At 42.7% G+C, this 20,525-nt stretch overlaps 1 protein-coding gene across 20 annotated transcripts in view; it reads right to left on the bottom strand.

Moving 5' to 3' along the window:
- CFAP65 (cilia and flagella associated protein 65) overlaps nucleotides 1–20,241 on the bottom strand; it is a 46,450-nt gene extending 26,209 nt beyond the window's left edge. For 9 of the 20 annotated variants that reach the window (XR_014245945.1, XR_014245946.1, XR_014245947.1 and 6 more), the window contains exons 1-4: nucleotides 14,053–20,241; nucleotides 12,506–13,101; nucleotides 10,416–10,600; nucleotides 362–464 (exon numbers count right to left, since the gene is read on the bottom strand). Coding sequence is in view for 17 of the 20 variants with exons in the window: in XM_082396540.1 (XP_082252666.1) it covers nucleotides 362–464; nucleotides 10,416–10,600; nucleotides 12,506–12,772 (555 nt within the window). In the remaining 3 variants the exon portion in view is untranslated. The remainder of the gene's footprint in view (nucleotides 1–361; nucleotides 465–10,415; nucleotides 10,601–12,505; nucleotides 13,102–14,052) is intronic. The other 11 variants (XM_082396545.1, XM_082396544.1, XM_082396541.1 and 8 more) reach the window with 11 other exon arrangements.
- Between the last annotated feature and the right edge of the window lie 284 nt (nucleotides 20,242–20,525).

The raw sequence follows: 20,525 nt of genomic DNA, 5'->3' as shown, positions 1-20,525 counted from the left end.
CTGGGCTGCGCCATGGCCCTCCATCTCAGTCTCTGAAGAGAGGGTCAGTTACTTGTGTTCCAGCACCATCTTGGTCTCAGAGACGTAGGGTTTCTTTTGTGAGGAACAAAGTATTTGGGGGAACATTCTGAGAGCAGGAAGAGCCCAAGGAATATAGGGCTTTCTGATGGCCAACACAGTAGCACAGCCTTTCCCCCCAACAACATCCAACTGGGAAGCCCCCTCTATCTAATGGGTTTGGCTCCAGCTGGTGGGATGTGGGTGTGGTGGGAGAGCTCCTTGCTGCTCTGCCCTGCATCCTGCTCTGAGGTCACTGTGCCTGTGTCCCTCCCTGCCCTCCACTCACCATGGCAGACCTTACCTCCTCCAGGGGCCGGAAGATGATTGGGAGTGAGAAGGTTATGCCTGGGCTCAGGAAGATGGGCTGGGGGATGACCGTGAAGAAGAATTTGGTCTTGGGGGGCCTGTGGGAAGGAGCCAGGGGATAAGCACTTCAGGATCAGAAAACTAGGAGAGGCAAAAAGATTAGGGAGGATTCTAGAAAGCCAAGCACACTTGAGTCTGTGGGACCGAGGAAGGAGAAACACAGGTGTTCTGTCATAGGAGGAACTGTCTCCCTCATTCTACCACTTCTCTTGCAGACCTTCACTCTAGGATGTCAGAGCACTGAATGAAAAGATACAGGGCCAAGGGAGCAGCACTTGTACCTCAGATGCACATGGTGGTCAGTGGGCCTGGGATGGGGAAGGCTGCCCTGATTTAACCAAATCCCTGAGCACTTAGCTGGGGGAAACCAAAGCTGAGAACAGAGGCACCAGGGATGCATTTCCAAGCAGAAACCTCGGCACAGCTGTAGAGTTCCAGAGTGGGTCAAAACTATAGATTCTGAAGACTTCAAAAATACTAATAGGGGACTTCCCTGGTGGCGCAGTGGTTAAGAATCTGCCTGCCAATGCAGGGGACACGGGTTCGAGGCTGGTCCGGGAAGATCCCACATGCCGTGGAGCAACTAAGCCCGTGTGCCACAACTACGCGCCTGTGCTCTAGAGCCCGTGAGTCACAACTACTGAGCGCGCATGCCACAACTACTGAAGCCCACGCGCCTACAGCCTGTGCTCTGCAACAAGAGAAGTCATGAGAAGCACGTGCACCACAACCAAGAGTAGCCCCTGCTCGCCCCAACTAGAGAAAGCCCACGTGCAGCAACGAAGACCCAATGCAGCCAAAAATAAATAAATAAATAAATAAATTTATTTTAAAAAATATATTAATAAGAGGCCAATATTATCAAAAAATCTTTAGCAATAAGTTCAGATAAAATAAACATATTCCTAGGAGTGTATAATTGACCAAAACTGACTCAAGAATTATACATTTTATGGCCACCCTTTAAAAAGTATCCAAAAAATTGAATAGTCAAAAATCTTCCCACAAAGAAAACACCAGGCCAGATGGCTTCCCAGCAAGTAGTACCAAGCATCTGATAATCCTTGTCTTGTCTTCCCAACAGCAGAAAACAAGGAAACCCTCCCCACCATATTCTATGAATCCATCATAACATTGTTATCAAAACCTGACAGTTATGAGAAGAAAGGAAAATTACAGGCCAATACCACCCATAAACAAAATATTGGCAAAAAGAATTTAGCAATCTGTATAAAAAGAATACTCAATCATGACCAAGTTGGGCTTATTCTAGGAATACACAGTTGGTGTAACATTTAAAAAAATCAGTTAATGTAATTCACCGTATTAACAAATTAAGAGAGAAAAAAATCAAATGATCATCTCAATAAAGAAAAATATTAAATTTCAACATACGTTTATGACAAAAACTCTCAGCAACCTAGAAATAGAAGGGAATATCCTTAACCTGGTAAAGTCTAAAAAAAAAAAAAAAAAAAAGAAAAACTACAGGAACCATCCAAATTAATGGTGAAACACTGGAATCTTTCATGCTGAGATCATGAACAAAACAATGATGCCTTCTATAACAGCTTCTGTTCAGCACTTTCCTTTTCAACAGTGCAGTAAGGAAACACAAAGAAAGAAAGGAGATAGGGTTGGAAACGAAGGAAAAATGCCATTTTCATATAAAATATGAATGTGTACGTGGAAAAAAGAATTAACAAATACATTATCAGAATTAATGAGAGAACTTACCAAGGTTTCTGGGCACAAGATTATGGACAAAACATCCATTTTTTTTTTTTTTTTTTTTTAATTTTTATTTATTTATTTATTTATGGCTGTGTTGGGTCTTCATCTCTGTGCGAGGGCTTTCTCTAGTTGTGGCAAGCGGGGGCCGCTCTTCATCGCGGTGCACGGGCCTCTCACTATCGCGGCCTCTCTTGTTGCGGAGCACAGGCTCCAGACGCGCAGGCTCAGTAATTGTGGCTCACGGGCCCAGCCTCTCCGTGGCATGTGGGATCCTCCCAGACCAGGGCTCGAACCCGTGTCCCCTGCATTGGCAGGCAGATTCTCAACCACTGCGCCACCAGGGAAGCCCTCCATATTTTTAAAAAAAAAAAAACTTTCTATAAAGCCAGCAACAAGCAGAAAATGAAACAACTTCAAAAGATATCATACTCAGCATCATCAAAAATATAAAACACTTAGGGATAAATCTAACTAAAGATGTGTAAGACATCTACAGAGAAAAATTTACATTTTATTGAGAGACATGAAAGAAGACCTAAAGAAATATAAAGATAAACCATGAGTCATGAAAGATAAAAATTGTCATGAAAGACTCAGTTTGTAATGACATCAAGTCTCCACAAATTAATCTATAGTTTCAACTAAATCCCAATCAAAATCTCAAAAAGTAGTTTACGTGTATGTGCGATAAGCTGATTTGAAGATATATATGAAAGTTCAACGGCCCAAGGATAGCCAAGACAATCCTGAATAAGAATGAAGTTGGAAGACTTACACTACAAGATAATCAAGATTTATTATAAGCTCTAATAATTAATTCAGGATGATATTTATTGGCCCAGGGAGAGACAAATAGAGCAAGGGAACAAAACAGAGTTCAGAAATGGATCCATACATATATGGACACTTGATATACATCAGTGGTGGGGGAGATCATCAGGGAAGGTATGAACTTTTCAAAAATGGTGTTGGGACAATTGGACATTTGGTTGAGGGAAAAAAATGTCATTGGATCCCTACTTCAAACCATTCACAAAAATCAATTCCATATAGATAAAAGACAAATATTAAAGGCAAAATTATAAAGTCTTTAGAAGATACTATAGGAGAATATCTTCATGACCTAGGTAAGGGTGGAGAAGAACTTCTTAAACAAGATACAAAAAAGCATCAACCATAAAAGGAAAATATTGGTACATTTGATTCCTTTGAAATTAAGAACTTCTTTTCTTCAAAAGACATGATAGAGTAAAAGACAAGTCACAAAGTGGGAGAAGATATTCACAACACATAACTGACAAAGGATTAGTATCCTTAATAAGAATTTCTATTAAAAAAAGACATTCTAAGGGCAGACAGCAGAAGCAAGAAGAACTACAATCCTGCAGCCTGTGGAACAAAAAACATATTCACAGAAAGATAGACAAGATGAAAAGGCAGAGGGCTATGTACCAGATGAAGGAATAAAACCCCAGAAAAACAACTAAATGAAGTGGAGATAGGCAACCTTCCAGAAAAAGAATTCAGAATAATGATAGTGAAGATGATCCAGGACCTCGGAAAAAGAATGGAGGCAAAGATTGAGAAGATGCAAGAAATGTTTAACATAGACCTAGAAGAATTAAAGAACAAACAAACAGAGATGAACAATACAATAACAGAAATGAAAACTACACTAGAAGGAATCAATAGCAGAATAACTGAGGCAGAAGAACGGATAAGTGACTTGACAGACAGAATGGTGGAATTCACTGCTGAGGAACAGAATAAAGAAAAAAGAATGAAAAGAAATGAAGACAGCCTAAGAGACCTCTGGGACAACATTAAATGCAACAACATTCTCATTATAGGGGTCCCAGAAGGAGAAGAGAGAGAGAAAGGACCTGAGAAAATATTTGAAGAGATTATAGTCGAAAACTTCCCTAACATGGGAAAGGAAATAGCCACCCAAGTCCAGGAAGCACAGCGAGTCCCATACGGGATAAACCCAAGGAGAAACACTCCGAGACACATAGTAATCAAACTGGCAAAAATTAAAGACAAAGAAAAGTATTGAAAGCAGCGAGGGAAAAACGACAAATAACATACAAGGGAACTCCCATAAGGTTAACAGCTGATTTCTCAGCAGAAACTCTGCAAGCCAGAAGGGAGTGGCACGATATACTTAAAGTGATGAAAGGCAAGAACCTACAACCAAGATTACTCTACCCGGCAAGGATCTCATTCAGATTTGATGGAGAAATCAAAAGTTTTACAGACAAGCAAGAGCTAAGAGAATTCAGCACCACCAAACCAGCTCTACAACAAATGCTAAAGGAACTTCTGTAAGTGGGAAACACAAGAGAAGAAAAGAACCTACAAAAACAAACCCAAAACAATTAAGAAAATGGTCATAGGAACATACATATCAATAATTACCTTAAAGGTGAATGGATTAAGTGCTCCAACCAAAAGACACAGGCTTGCTGAATGGATACAAAAACAAGAGCCATATATATGTTGTCTACAAGAGACCCACTTTAGACCTAGGGACACATACAGACTGAAAGTGAGGGGATGGAAAAAGATATTCCATGCAAATGGAAATCAAAAGAAAGCTGGAGTAGTTATACTCATATCAGATAAAATAGACTTTAAAATAAAGAATGTTACAAAAGACAAAGAAGGACACTACATAATGATCAAGGGATCAATCCAAGAAGAAGATATAACAATTATAAATATATATGCACCCAACATAGGAGTACCTCAATACATAAGGCAACTGCTAACAGCTATAAAAGAGGAAATTGACAGTAACACAATAATAGTGGGGGACTTTAACACCTCACTTACACCAATGGACAGATCAGCCAAAATGAAAATAAATAAGGAAACAGAAGCTTTAAATTACACAATAGACCAGATAGATTTAATTGATATTTATAGGACATTACAACCGAAAACAGCAGATTACACTTTCTTCTCAAGTACGCATGGAACATTCTCCAGGATAGATCACATCTTGGGTCACACATCAAGCCTCAGTAAATTTAAGAAAATTGAAATCACATCAAGCATCTTTTCTGACCACAACGCTATGAGATTAGAAATCAATTACAGGGAAAAAAACATAAACACAAACACATGAAGGCTAAACAATGTGTTACTAAATAACCAAGAGATCACTGAAGAAATCAAAGAGGAAATCAAAAAATACCTAGAGACAAATGACAATGAAAACACGACAATCCAAAACCTATGGGATGCGGCAAAAGCAGTTCTAAGAGGGAAGTTTATAGCTATACAAGCTTACCTAAAGAAACAAGAAAAATCTCAAATAAACAATCTAACCTTACACCTAAAGGAACTAGAGAAAGAAGAACAAACAAAACCAAAAGTTAGCAGAAGGAAAGAAATCATAAAGATCAGAGCAGAAATAAATGAAATAGAAACAAAGAAAACAATAGCCAAGATCAATAAAACTAAAAGCTGGTTCTTTGAGAAGATAAACAAAGTTGATAAACCATTAGCCAGACTCATCAAGAAAAAGAGGGAGAAGACTCAAATCAATAGAATTAGAAATGAAAAAGGAGAAATTACAACAGACACTGCAGAAATACAAAGCATCCTAAGAGACTACAACAAGCAACTCTATGCCAATAAAATGGACAACCTGGAAGAAATGGACAAATTCTTAGAAAAGCACAACCTTCCAAGACTGAACCAGGAAGAAATAGAAAATATAAACAGACCAATCACAAGCACTGAAATTGAGACTGTGATTAAAAATCTTCCAACAAACAAAAGTCCAGGACCGGATGGCTTCACAGGTGAATTGTATCAAACGTTTAGAGAAGAGCTAACACCAATCCTTCTCAAACTCTTCCAAAAAATTGCAGAGGAAGGAACACTCCCAAACACATTCTATGAGGCCACCATCACTCTGATACCAAAACCAGACAAAGATACTACCAAAAAAGAAAATTACAGACCAATATCACTGATGAATATAGATGCAAAAATCCTCAACAAAATACTAGCAAACAGAATCCAACAACACTTTAAAAGGATCATACACCATAATCAAGTGGGATTTATCCCAGGGATGCAAGGATTCTTCAATATACGCAAATCAATCAATGTGACACACCATATTAACAAATTGAAGAAGAAAAACCATATGATCATCTCAATAGATGCAGAAAAAAGCTTTTGACAAAATTCAACACCCATTTATGATAAAAACTCTCCAGAAAGTGGGCATAGAGGGAACCTACCTCAACATAATAAAGGCCATATACGACAAACCCACAGCAAACATCATTCTCAATGGTGAAAAACTGAAAGCATTTCCTCTAAGATCAGGAACATGACAAGGATGTCCACTCTCACCACTATTACTCAACATAGTTTTGGAAGTCCTAGCCACGGCAATCAGAGAAGAAAAAGAAATAAAAGGAATACAAATTGGAAAAGAAGAAGTAAAACTGTCACTGTTTGCAGATGACATGATACTATACATAGAGAATCCTAAAGATGCCACCAGAAAACTACTAGAGCTAATCAATGAATTTGGTAAAGTTGCAGGATACAAAATTAATGCATAGAAATGTCTGACATTCCTATACACTAATGATGAAAAATCTGAAAGAGAAATTAAGGAAACACTCCCATTTACCATTGCAACAAAAACAATAAAATACCTAGGAATAAACCTACCTAAGAAGACAAAAGACCTGTATGCAGAAAACTATAAGACACTGATGAAAGAAATTAAAGATGATACCAACAGATGGAGAGATATACCATATTCTTGGATTGGAAGAATCAACATTGTGAAAATGACTATACTACCCAAAGCAATCTACAGAGTCAATGCAATCCCTATCAAACTACCAATGGCATTTTTCACAGAACTAGAACAAAAAATTTCACAATTTGTATGGAAACACAAAAGACCCCGAATAACCAAAGCAATCTTGAGAAAGAAAAATGGAGCTGGATGAATCAGGCTCCCTGACTTCAGACTATGTTACAAAGCTACAGTAATCACGACAGTATGGTACTGGCACAAAAACAGAAACGTAGATCAATGGAACAAGATAGAAAGCCCAGAGATAAACCTACGCACCTATGGTCAACTAATCTATGACAAAGGAGGTAAGGATATACAATGGAGAAAAGACAGTCTCTTCAATAAGTGGTGCTGGGAAAACTGGACAGCTACATGTAAAAGAATGAAATTAGAACACTCCCTAACACCATACACAAAAATAAGCTCAAAATGGATTAGAGACCTAAATGTAAGACCGGACACTATAAAACTCTTAGAGGAAAACACAGGAAGAACACTCTTTGACATAAATCACAGCAACATCTTTTTTGATCCACCTCCTAGAGTAATGGAAATAAAAACAAAAGTAAACAAATGGGACCTAATGAAACTTAAAAGATTTTGCACAGCAAAGGAAACCATGAACAAGACGGAAAGACAACCCTCAGAATGGGAGAAAATATTTGCAAACGAATCAACAGACAAAGGATTAATCTTCAAAATATATAAACAGCTCATGCAGCTCAATATTAAAAAAACAAACAACCCAATCCAAAAATGGGCAGAAGACCTAAATAGACATTTCTCCAAAGAAGACACACAGATGGCCAAGAAGCACATGAAAAGCTGCTCAACATCACTAATTATTAGAGAAATGCAAAGCAAAACTACAATGAGGTATCACCTCACACCAGTTAGAATGGGCATCATCAGAAAGTCTAGAAACAGAAAATGCTTGGGGCTTCCCTGGTGGCGCAGTGGTTGAGAATCTGCCTGCCAAGGCAGGGGACATGCGTTCGAGCCCTGGTCTGGGAGGATCCCACATGCTGCGGAGCAACTAGGCCCGTGAGCCACAGCTACTGAGCCTGCACGTCTGGAGCCTGTGCTCCGCAACAAGAGAGGCCGCGATAGTGAGAGGCCCGCGCACCGCGATGAAGAGTGGCCCCCACTCGCCGCAACTAGAGAAAGCCCTCGCACAGAAACGAAGACACAACACAGCCAAAAATAAATAAATAAATAAATAAATTTATTTTAAAAAAATTTTTTAAAAAAACAAAACAAAAACAAATGCTGGAGAGGGTGTGGAGAAAAGGGAACCTTCTTGCACTGTTGGTGGGAATGTAAATTGATACAGCCACTATGGAGAACAGTATGGAGGTTCCTTAAAAAACTAAAAATAGAATTACCATATGATCCAGCAATCCCACTACTGGGCATATACCCAGAGAAAACCATAATTCAAAAAGACACATGCACCCCAATGTTCATTGCAGCACTATTTACAATAGCCAGTACGTGGAAGCAACCTAAATGTCCATTGACAGAGAAATGGATAAAGAAGATGTGGTACACATATATACAATGGAATATTACTCAGCCATAAAAAATAATGAAATAACGCCATTTGCAGCAACATGAATGGACCTAGAGATTGTCATATGAGTGAAGTAAGTCAGACAGAAAAAGACAAATATCATATGATATCGCTTGTATGTGGAATGTAAAAATATGGTACAAATGAACTTACTTACAAAATAGAAATAGAGTCATAGGTGCAAAAAACAAACATGGAGGGAAGGGGTAGGGATAAACTGGGAGATTGGGATTGACATATACACAATACTATATATAAAATAGTTACCTAAGCAGGACCTACTGTATAACACAGGGAACTCTACTCAATTCTCTGTAATGACCTATATGGGAAAAGAATCTAAAAAAGAGCGGATATATGTGTATGTACAACTGATTCACTTTGCTGTACAGCAGAAACTAACACAACATTGTAAATCAACTATACTCCAATAAAAATTAAAAGAAAAAAAGACAATCTACAAAGAAGACATACAGATAGCTAACAGGCACATGAAAAGATGCTCATCATCACTAATTATTAGAGAAATGCAAATCAAAACGACAATGAGATAACACCTCACACCTGTCAGAATGGCTATCATCGAAAGTCTACAAATAACAAATGTTGGTGAGGATGAGGAGAAAAGGGAACACTTGTACACTGTTGGTGGGAATGTAAATTGGTCAGTCGTCATGGAAAACAGTGTGGAGTTTCCTCAAAAAACTTTAAAAAACCACCATATGATTCAGCAATTCCACTCCTGCGTATATGTCCAGAAAAAAACAAAAACACTAATTGGAAAAGATACACGCATCCCAATGTTCATAGCAATAGCCAACCCAAGCATCCATCAGCAGACAAATGAGTATATATCAATATATACCACAATGGGATATTACTCAGCCAGAAAAAAAGAATGAAATTCTGCCGTTTGCAGCAACATGGATGGACCTAGAGAATATTATGCTTAGCGAAATAAGTCAGACAGAGAAAGACAAATACGGTATGATACCACTTATATGTGCAATCTAAAAAATAAAACAAATGAATGTATATAGCAAACAGAAACAAACTCACAGATATAGAAAACAAACCAGTGGTTACCAGTGGAGAGAGGGAAGCGGGGAGGGGCAAGATAGGGGCATGGGATTAAGAAAAACAAACTACTAAGTTTAAAGTAGATAAGCAACAAAGATATATTGCAGAGTACAGGGAATTATAGCCATTATCTTGTAATAACTTTGTTTTAAATTTTTTGTTGGAGTATAGCTGACTTACAATGTTGTGTTAGTTTCTGCTCTACAGCAAAGTGAACAGGTTATACATATACATATATCCACTCTTTTTTTAGATTCTTTTCCCATTTGGTCATTACAGGGTATTGAGTAGAGTTCCCTGTGCTATACAGTAGGTCCTGCTTAGGTATCTATTTTATATATAGTAGTGTGTATATGTCAATACCAATCTCCCAATTTATCCCTTCCCCCCTTATCCCCTGGCAACCATATATCTTACAGTAGCTTTTAATGGAGTATAATCTATAAAAATACTGAATCACCATGCTACACATCTGAAACTAATATAATATTGTAAATCAGCTATATTGGGTAGGGAAGGTGTTCCAATGGGGGGGACACAAAATGGGAGAAGGTGAGCTTCAGACACAGTTATTATTCCATTATTTAATCTGGTCACAATTATTCAATCATTATTCAAATTGTACTCTCAACAATTATTCAAGCTGTACATGTTTTATATTCTCTTCTGGTTTTATATGACATTTTAAAAGTGTGTTTTTTAAGAGTGGCTGCTTTGGGGGCTTGAAGGCTCAGGGGCTTAGTCTCTGATCCCTCATACTCGTACCTGTACTTTATCTTCTGGATTTTCAAGGATAGATTTTTCAGAACCAGGTTCTTGGTAATCTCCTTCCCCAACTCCCAGCCTTTCCACTGAAGCTCCTCAGCCACCTCAATGCCCCAGATGACCCTCTTCTTCACTTTGTCCTGCTTCTTTGGGAAGCACTTCTGAGTATCCATGGAACTGGCAGGCTGTGTGGTCGGCAGGGAGAAAGGGGAGAAGCAAGTGGGATAGGATTCAAAGACCCAGAGAATGGGCAACGATCTCCCCACCTCCAGAAAGTAATGAATCACACCACTCTTCACTCCTGGGGGATGGTCTGGAGAGAGAAGGTGAGGGGCGGGTAGGCGAGTCAGATATTACCTCTTCTGAGGTCACTGGAATGGTTTTCCAACTAGGTTCCCAGAGACCCTGCCCCTGAAGCCTTCCCTGGCCACCGCTCGGCCATTCCACCTGGCACACTCAGCGGCCTTAGCTTGCCTGTTGTGCTCCTCAGTGTGCCCTCAGATCCGGGTCTGTCCAGATGCTGTCTCCCTCCTCCTCCTCTTCCTGCCATCCTACCCCTTCTCTACAGAAGCCTCTCCTAGTTGGAGCGGTCTATCCCCGGCACTTTTCCAGAGCACAGGGATACACCACCATTCCCTCTTCCATCCCTCACCTAGCTGGTAGAGCAGAAGAAAGAGCCAATTTGCCTGTGACCAACCCGCACCCCGTGCCTTGACTTCGAGACCACTCCAAGCACTTCTCCTAATGATGCTAGAGGTTCGCTATGCCAACGCTTCTTGTCTGTAACGGAAGATCCTTTCATGGGTGAATCCCTAGCCCCTATCTATCTGAGGAGGGAGGGGGATGGAAAAATCCCCGGGGTGGCAAGATGGCAGGAGGATGAAACGGGTGCCTCTTCCTACCAGTCATTGCTCTGAACGTAAATTCACTGCCATTTAACTTTATCTTTGACCAAGTATTGTTTTTATGTCATTACATAACATAAGGATATATTTATCTATTCGACAGATATTTGTTGACTACCTATGATGCACTGGACATAGTACTAGGTGCCAGGACTATAATAGTGAACAGGACTGGCAAATCCCTTCTTTCTTGGAGCTATATCTCAGTTTCAATATTTATAGAGAGTGTCGGATGGCATGATCTGCCCGTGGAGGAAAGGTGACTTGGGTGAGCAAGGATCATTTATTATAAATATCAATTGGTGCGTCAGTTAGGGTCCAACCAGGAAAACAGAAGCCACTCTGAGTGTTTAAAATAAGGAATTTAATGCACAACCATATCCCATTTGGGGATAGTGAAGTAACCCCAAAGTTAACAACATCAAGAAGCTGCCACCACACATAGGTTAGGGGAAGTGGTGGGGTTCTCAGAGCCCAGAGGCCCGTCTGGTGGGGACTGGAGTCACAGGGAGATGCAGCTGCTGATGGAGACGCTGTCAAAAGCAGAGAGGGAAGAAGAGAAATAGCCTGGCTTCTCCCTTCTTCCCAGCTTCCAATCTCCTGCCAGCTCAGAGCAGAGCGGGGAAGGGCAGTGAGTGAATCTGTGAGCAAACTGGGCCAGAATGGCACAGATGGAGGGGTGAGATGACCCCTGGTCCACAGAGAGGCAAATGCAACCACCATCACATCTAAGGAGACACGAGAATTCACAAACGACACAGACACATGCTGCACAAATGCAGTCAGACCCCATAGTTACATCCCTAGACAAGCACCCCCTACCCTGGTCCTGCGCTATCACAGAGAGAGACCCCTGAGAGCTGCGAGAAGTAAACAACATCCATCCACTGGACAAACACAAAGCCCTAGGGGTCAAGACCAGAAGGGCTTTTTGAAGGAAGAGAGAACTACTGGCTACTCTATCAGCCCCCAACTCGCATCTCCCCAGCCTTCTCCCCCCTCCACCATCACGCTCACAGCTGCTACCACTCCAGTTAGCATAGGGCTCAGTGTATGTAGGGTCTAGTACTGGAGTTTAGACAGGAGAGTGGGGTCATCTCAGATTCCTACCCCCGCTGCCCTGCTGCCCATCTACCCTGCTTGGCCCTGCTCCACCCACTCCACCCGCCCCGCACGCATCCTCACACAGGCACTAGCATTGCTGCTGTTGTAGGCACTCATGGCCACACTGCTGCCAGTGATGGTGGGAAAGGCCATTGTGCTGGCACTCAGGCATGATCCGGAGTTCATGGTGTAGTCCCCGCTGTCCCTAGTCCTCATGAGGAGGCTTAGGGCTGCCCTGCTGAGCATCCGGTGCCTGGAACACAAGTCCAAGGGAAGCTCTCTGGCTAAGACAGGAGTTCCTGCCAGCTGGGAGCTGGGAAGAGACCAGAGGGGAGGCAGGAGGGGCATGAAAAAGAGAGGTCAATGAAGAAGACTCACCACGGCCATCATTTTCATGGAGGAGTGTCTGCTTCCTAGCTCTGGCAACAGGTGTGAAGTAGCAACGTGAGGAACAAGCCTGAATGCAAGATCCAGGGCTTTGCCTGGGAGCCTAGAGACTCACCATTCAGGAAAGGCCATTTGGAAAAGGGAACTGGGAATGAGGCCCAGGCAGCCCTGCTCTCCATGGCCACACTTGACATTTCTCAGCAAGCCCCCAGTGAGTGTTACTGAAGCATATGCATTACCTTTACTTGACTTTTACTCTCTACTTGTTTCCTCTGAACGTGGCTTGCCTCCTGTGGGAAAAGGAATAAGAGTCAAAGAAGAAGCAAATGAGACTGGAGGATTCTTGGGCTTCTGGGTTTCCTCTACCAGTACACAACATGTAGTCCAGGTTTAAAGGAAGCATTCACTAAAATAATGACTCAGTCCAAAGATAAATGAATCAACCTCTAAAACAGAGGGATCCATTGATAGACTGCGGCTGGAAGTTATATGCAAATACATGCAAACATTATAGACAAATTATATGCAAAATGTCATCGGTTTGGGCATGTGCTCTTTTCCAGGGAGAGTGTCCACAGCTTTCACCAAATGCTCAAAAGGGTGCTTGGCCCTGCTCTAGGGGACACAGAAGTGTCCCAAACTGGCTCTGGCTCCCTCTCAAATCGCCCTTCCTTTAGCAGGCTTCCTTCAGCACATACACCCAGGTATGGCTACTATATTGGACAGCATCAATGTAATCCTTTTTTGAACATGTATACATTTTTAAGACTACTCAGTATCCTAGCCCACCTCTTTGAATAGCAATCTCAAAAATAATAACAACTTCTAGGAACATTTACTAAGAACTTATCATGTGCCAAGCAGTGTTGTAAGTCCTTCACATGTATTTTAATTCTTACAACAATTTATGATTAGATGGAATTGTCTTTTATTTGGCCTAAAATTCTCTCTTTTCAAGTCCGGGGTTCAGCCCCCTTTTACAACATATTATGCTTTAGTAAACAATTTCATGGTCGCCCTTTTGAAAGTTCCACGTTTCCATCAGACACTCTCCCGTCCCCTCCCTACCACCCATTCAGAACAAAAGATTCTGTTGATGCACTTTTTCCTAATTGTCAATATGTCCAAACCCTCTGGAGGGGACTATCTTACATTCACTCATTCATTCATTCACAAGGCATTTACTGAGTGCCTGCTATGTACCAGTGCTAGGCATGGGACAGGACCGGCAAGGCTCCTACCTTCAGTTGTGAAGTGAACGTTCAGATGGAATCAAAGAAATGCAAGCTGGGGAGATAGGGAGGAAGGTCCCATTACTTCTCTGCTATTGGATGGCTTGGTAGTAGTACTTCCCCGGCTCATTAATGCCTGTTACCTTAGGGGATTCTACAGACAGCCCCTGCCTCAAGGCTCTGAAAGAATTTCCAATCAACACTTGTAGGAAAAATGAGAGACAATGGGATAGAAAGCTGGTCCAGACCACGTCTTAGGGCTTAGAATTGAGCACTGGTCCTGGAGCAAGAAAAGCTGGGTTCCAGCATCTGCTCAGATTCGTTTAAGATGGGCAAGTTTCTCCATCTCCTCAAGCCTCAGTCTCCTTACCTGTAAAATGAGGGTTATCGTATTTCACAAAATTGATGTGAAGCTTGAAAGAAATAGGGATTTGAAAAAGCCCTAGACAAGCCGGTTACTATAATGAACAATTACAACTTCCACACTAGCATGTGCTACTCTTCCAAAAGATTCACACATCTGCAATCATTGTGAGGACACTGGGCAAGGGAGGTGTTGTTTTAAATCTCTTTTTCTAATCTTGAGGATCTTAAAAAATATATCATCAGCTTCCTTTATTTGCCTAATTTCCAACGTAAAAATTCCTAAGATGACCAGTGTAAAAAGTGGCGGGTCGCCGAGTAGAGGGAGGAAGAAAGAGGTAAAAAGAAGGAATAAAATATACTTAGAGCTGTTCCACCATCGTCTGAGATCCCCAGGCTGATCTCGCCCAAGTCTCAGTCCCTCCGGGCTCTCTGAAGGACACTGTGGGGACCCCTGGTCACGACTTCCCAAAGGAGACAGTCTCCCAAGACAGATACCTTCCCTGGCCACTCGCGCAGCTCCCCCTGGTCGCTTGGACCAACGCTCAGAACTCACACCGCCGCCATGTTGTCGTCTCTATAGATACAGGACGCACAGGACACGGTGTCTCCTGGTATCCCAGGGCAACGACGGCTACCCGAAGGAGTCAAGGATCAGAGAAGGCGAAAGCTCCGCCCAGCTTTAACGCTCACCACCATTTTTTATTCTCCGACTTTCCCTGCTAGCAGTAACTGTCTTGTACCAGTCGCAACATAGTTGTCGTGACGTCCCCACAATCCTAGCTTTAGTTGAAGACCAAATTCAGAGGAGGCTACTACAAGGACTTGTCACACCAGTGGGAGTTGTTTCTGTTCTTTTCCGATACCCCTCGGTGACATAGGGTCAGAATCTCAACTGGAACTTTATTCTGTGATTGCAATTGTTAACTTAAAAGCAGCCGGTAGTTATTTCTTATTTGCATAGTACTTTGCAAATTAATTCCTTTTGCAGGTGGAAGAGAATGTGTTCCAGGCATTTTCTCAGCATTTCCTCCTGCCCAGCACAAAGCTAACTCTTTTGAAGGGATCTGAAGGTGAATGTATGAAGAAGGCATTATTACACATAATATGGATTTTTGGAAGCCCATTGGTTCATTTGTTTGTATGTCCTTTGGGAGGAAGAGTCTCATTTGGTGAAGACTCCTTAGGTGGGTGAAGTTGAAAATCTCAGAGTTCATTCATGGGCAATTAAAGATGTTTCACTACCCAGGACAGTGATGGAGGTGGGTGTTGGAGGAGAGAACTTAGAGGCTCTAGGGGTAAACCCAGAAAACAAACTCTCATTTTAGGAAAGTTGGAGTATATCTGTGAAAGGTGAAAGACAGATGACAGTGTTGCCTGAGTTGGCCTGGGAGATCACATGGCCAGAGGCTGGCTGGATGGGAGGGAAGGGTCAGACCAGGGGGCCCATTAAGTTATGCCAGCACAGTTAGGTCTGGAGTTTTCTTGGGATCAAGGAATGTGGAACTCAGTAAGCTTTTCACTGGTTTTAACGTTATTCTCAGAATAGGAAACCTGTACTTTGGACGTTACCACTTTTATGTTGTTTGTGGTTTCTATAATGATTTCTTTTTTGTTTTCCTCTAAGCTCTTTTTGAAATGGTCAGCCTGACTCAGCTGGACCTTAGGAACAGGGAAAGGGACCTGTTTGTCCATTCTTAGGCCAAATAGGGAGCAGTGACTCTGGGGGCAAGGCTTGGTGGTGGCCTGAGGAATCCCAGCGAGAAAACCCTAAGGGGGTTAGGGTTAGAAAAGCGTATTCTAGGGACTTCCCTGGTGGTCCAGTAGTTAAGACTCCATGCTCCCAATGCAGGGGGCCCAGGTTCGATCCCCAGTCAAGGAACTAGATCCCACATGCTGTAACTAAGAGCCTGCATGCCGCAACTAAAGATTCTGCACGCCACAATGAAGATCCTGAGTGGCACAAATAAGACCTGGTGCAACCAAATAAATAAATAAATAAATAAAGATTTTAAAGAAAAAAAGCTTATTCTAGGAGCCACACATCCTTGTGCCTCTTCACTGAAGGAGTGTCCCTCCAGAGCTGGCCTGCTCAAACCTTGGTGGATTCTGGGCTTGGGACGATGAGAAGGGATTCGTAGTTGGTCCTCTGTGGGCTCTACTTCTGCAAGTTTCTAGCTGCCTCCTGGGAGTTCTGCTGGTGAGTGACCTTGACTGGCATGGTGGACTCCCAGGGAGAGGCCCAAGCCGGACTTTGCTGCAGGAAGCAAACAGCATGGAAAGGGGTGTGGCAAGGGGTTGAACCTGAGGAGGGGAGAGGAAGTTGGGTTTGCCACAGAAGTCCCTCATTTCAGGATCCCGGACGTATGGGAAATAATGGGTGCTGGGTCCTGGTGACCGTCTCCTCCATGGACCCAAGAAAGACAACAGGGTGGTGCTATTTTGTTCAAGGCTATGAACAAGTGTGGGTGATGATTCAGTATACTGATGAAGACCAGGATGTGGAAGAAAGGGAGGAAAGAGGATGAGTAGGAGGACTCTGATCCTCCTGGCTGGAAGCAGAGGAGTTGGGGTAATAAAGATAAAGCACACTCCGTGATCTGGGCTTCAGCACACACAAAAATATCTTTTCGAAGCCTTTTTCCCATAGCCATCTCCCCCCGCCGCCATTAAATAGAGAAGACTCTGGGCTGGGAAATCAGGCAGACCTGAGATTGATCCTGACTGCCACTTACTGGCTGTGTGACCTTGGATAAGTCTCATGACCTCTCTGAGCCTCATCTTTTACCTGGGGATAATTATCAGAAGGCCTATGTAGGGACTGAGTGATCAGTTATGTAAGGTATTTGACACATGGCAGACAATCAGCAAAGTTACACACACACACACACACACACACACACACATACACAGAGGAGGGTCACTCACTATATGGGAGGCCCTAGAATTTTGCCTCTCGGCTCTCTGTTCACCCTCGCCTCCTACCACCTCCCAGGCTCTCTGCTGCACACTGGAGAAGTGGAAAGTTTTTCTCCTCTCCACAACCTCCTCTTTTGTTTCTCCAAGGAGGCTGCCTTGCTGCTCCAGCATGGAGAAAGACAAAAAGAGATGCCAGGGTGATCTGCTGTCCAGTTAGCAAATCACCCAGCTCCAGTACTTGCAAAGCCCTCTCCCACTTTCCTTCCCCTGCAACTCTGACTCAGTTTCCAGTGTTGCTTCTGAAATCAGGTCAGCATCGAAGATGTACTTAAGTTAGGGGAGGGAAATGAGGAGGTGGGTACTCCCACAGAAGCTCCTGACCTCTGAAATTAGTAGGGTAAATCTTCTAAGCCCAGCCTGATGGATGAAGAGAAGACGATAGCTAAGAGGGCCACTGGGGTGGTTCAAGGCTGGATCTAGGAGCAGGCATGGGGCACTCTCTGCATTAGACTGCCGTGGTCCCCTGGGTTGCTTGGTGTGGAGAGGGTGTGTCGGGAGATTGATGGCACCTCCAGCCTGAAAGGGCTGCCAGGGCACAAATTTGTCAGGGGCTGGGGGAAGACTGCCATATGGCAAGGTAATTCAAAAGAAAGAGTTCCATTCTGCCTGAGACCCCTATAGGTTTTTCTAACTCTCTTGTGTCCACCCAAAGCCCCTCTTCAAATTGCTTCCTCTACTCATTGCCCCCATCAAATGGTGAATGGGCACACAGACCAACAGTAGGGAGGTGGACGGAAAATGACATGAGGCTCAGTCCCAGAAGACCGAGTTCAAGTCCTGATTCTACCATTTAAGAGCTGAGCTGGGACTTCCCTGGTGGTCCAGTGGTTAAGACTCTGTGCTTCCACTGCAGGGGGCACAGGTTCTATCCCTGGTCAGGGAACTAAGATCCTGCATGCTGCGTAGTGCGGCCAAAAAAAAAAAAAACCTTAAAAAAGAAAAAGAGCTGAGCAATTTGAGGCAAATCATTAAACATTCCAGAGCCTCACTTTCCCCACCTGTAAAATGGGGGCAAACAGGGGTAGCATTCAAAATACTTAAAAATTGGTAAGTTATGGGTACTGACCTATGAGAATGGACACCAGGGGGCCTTAGAGCCAGAGCTGGGTCCTGGGAGGCCACATTGTGCCAGGCCTTAACCTTTTAGTTGCTGGGTTGTGGGGAAGCCTGAGGTGTGGAGAGAGCACTGGGAGAGCAGCCCCAGCAGTGGAGAACCCAGCCAGTGACTATTCACCAACTAGTACCAAAGTATTTCCAGATTTTAACAACGAGTACAGCTACACTGGATAGTGATGGCGTATTGGTTGCCAGTGAGACCTGAGGAAAAATCCTACCTCACCAGCTACTGTATACATGGTTATTTATTTTAAGCCCAAACTTGAAGTGTCTCTCCTTCTAATTCCTCCTGATTGGTAGAGGACCTGCCACCATGTCTAACTGCTCTGTCCCTCTAGTCTGTGCAGGCTTCTTCTCTGTGTTAGCTCTCCCAGCTGTCTTCCCCTACACTATCTCATATAGGCTCTCCAGCTCCATGCCCCTCTGACCAGCACCATGGACAGCTCCAGCTGACCAGCCCATCCTAGGCCATCCCCTTCCTCCTGCCTTCTCTCTCCTCTTACCCCACCCATGCCAGCACAGAAACCCTGAGGTATGAACTGAATGTAGGTCACCCCTGAGAAAACAGTACAGTGGAGTGGTTCAGAACAAGCTCTGGAGTAAAGCAGACTGGATTTGAATCCCAGCCCACCAGCTCTCAGCTGTTTGATCTTATTCCTCCATTTCTATAAGACCCAGCCTGCTCTTTTGTCAACAGTGAAAACTTTAACAGCTACCTCAAAGGTCATAAGGTTTAAGTGGGATAAAAGGTTTAAAGAACTTAGCACAGTGCCTGGCTCATTATATGTTCTGAATAAATGAAGAACACCATTATTCTGTGACTTTCTATCCTATTTAATTCCTCAAACCCTTTTCCAATCCATCTCTGATGAGGGACCTCTCTCAGGTAAAGGTATTACAACATGACCACCAGCTTAGTGTAGCTGGCCTCCTTTGGTGTGAAAGTTGGCTTGGATTTCAAAGATGGTAATGAAGCAAACCTTTGGTCCATGAGATTCTCTCTTTATTAGATTTTTTTTTGCATTTAAAAAATTTTGAGTTAATTTTAGACGTACACCAAAATAGTACAGGTGGTTCTCATAAACCCTTCATCCAGTTTCCCCTTAGGTTAACATCTTACATGACCATAGGACACTTATCAAAAAGAAGAAATTAATGTTGGTACAATGATACTATTAACAAAATTACAGAATTTATTTAGATTTCACAAGTTTGTCCACAAATGTCCTTTTCCTGTTTCAGTATCCAATCCAGGATCCCCCTTGGGGCATTTCCTGAGACTTTCCTTGTTTTTCATGACCTTGATTCTTTTGAAAAGTACTGTCAATTGTTTTGTAGCATATTCCTCAATCTGGGTTTGTTTCTTGTGATTAGTGTAAAATGTGCGTTATTGGGAAGCATAACACAGAGTTATAGGCCCTTCTCAGAGGGTACATCGTGTCAATATGTATTATTGGTGATGTTAACTTTGATCACTTGGCCAGAGTGGTGTCCGCCAGGATTCTCCACTGCAAACTTGCTCTTTCCCCCTCTTTATTAGATTTTGAACATGCCCATCTTTTACTTCTCTAGAATTAAGTGTTCAGAACCAAGAAACCTGTCCTCGCTGTAACCCATCCATCTGTACACTCCCAACCACTCCTGAGCCATACCCATTCCCTATGACCTGCCTGGTCACTTTCCTGTGAGTTTTCTTTTTTCCTTTATATACATACACACACACACACACACACACACACACACACACACACACACACACACGTACATTCCTTTCTTTCTTTCTTTCTTTTTTTTTAACATCTTTATTGGAGTATAATTGCTTTACAATGGTGTGTTAGTTTCTGCTTTATAACAAAGTGAATCAGCTATACATATACATATATCCCCATATCTCCTCCCTCTTGTATCTCCCTCCCACCCTCCCTATCCCACCCCTCTAGGTGGTCACAAAGCACCAAGCTGATCTCCCTGTGTTATATGGCTACTTCCTACTAGCTAGCTATTTTACATTTGGTAGTATACGT

The sequence above is a fragment of the Balaenoptera borealis genome (assembly GCF_965194805.1).
Source record: "Balaenoptera borealis genome assembly, chromosome: 6".
Lineage (NCBI taxonomy): Eukaryota > Metazoa > Chordata > Mammalia > Artiodactyla > Balaenopteridae > Balaenoptera > Balaenoptera borealis.
This window is presented reverse-complemented; position numbering and strand designations above follow the sequence as displayed.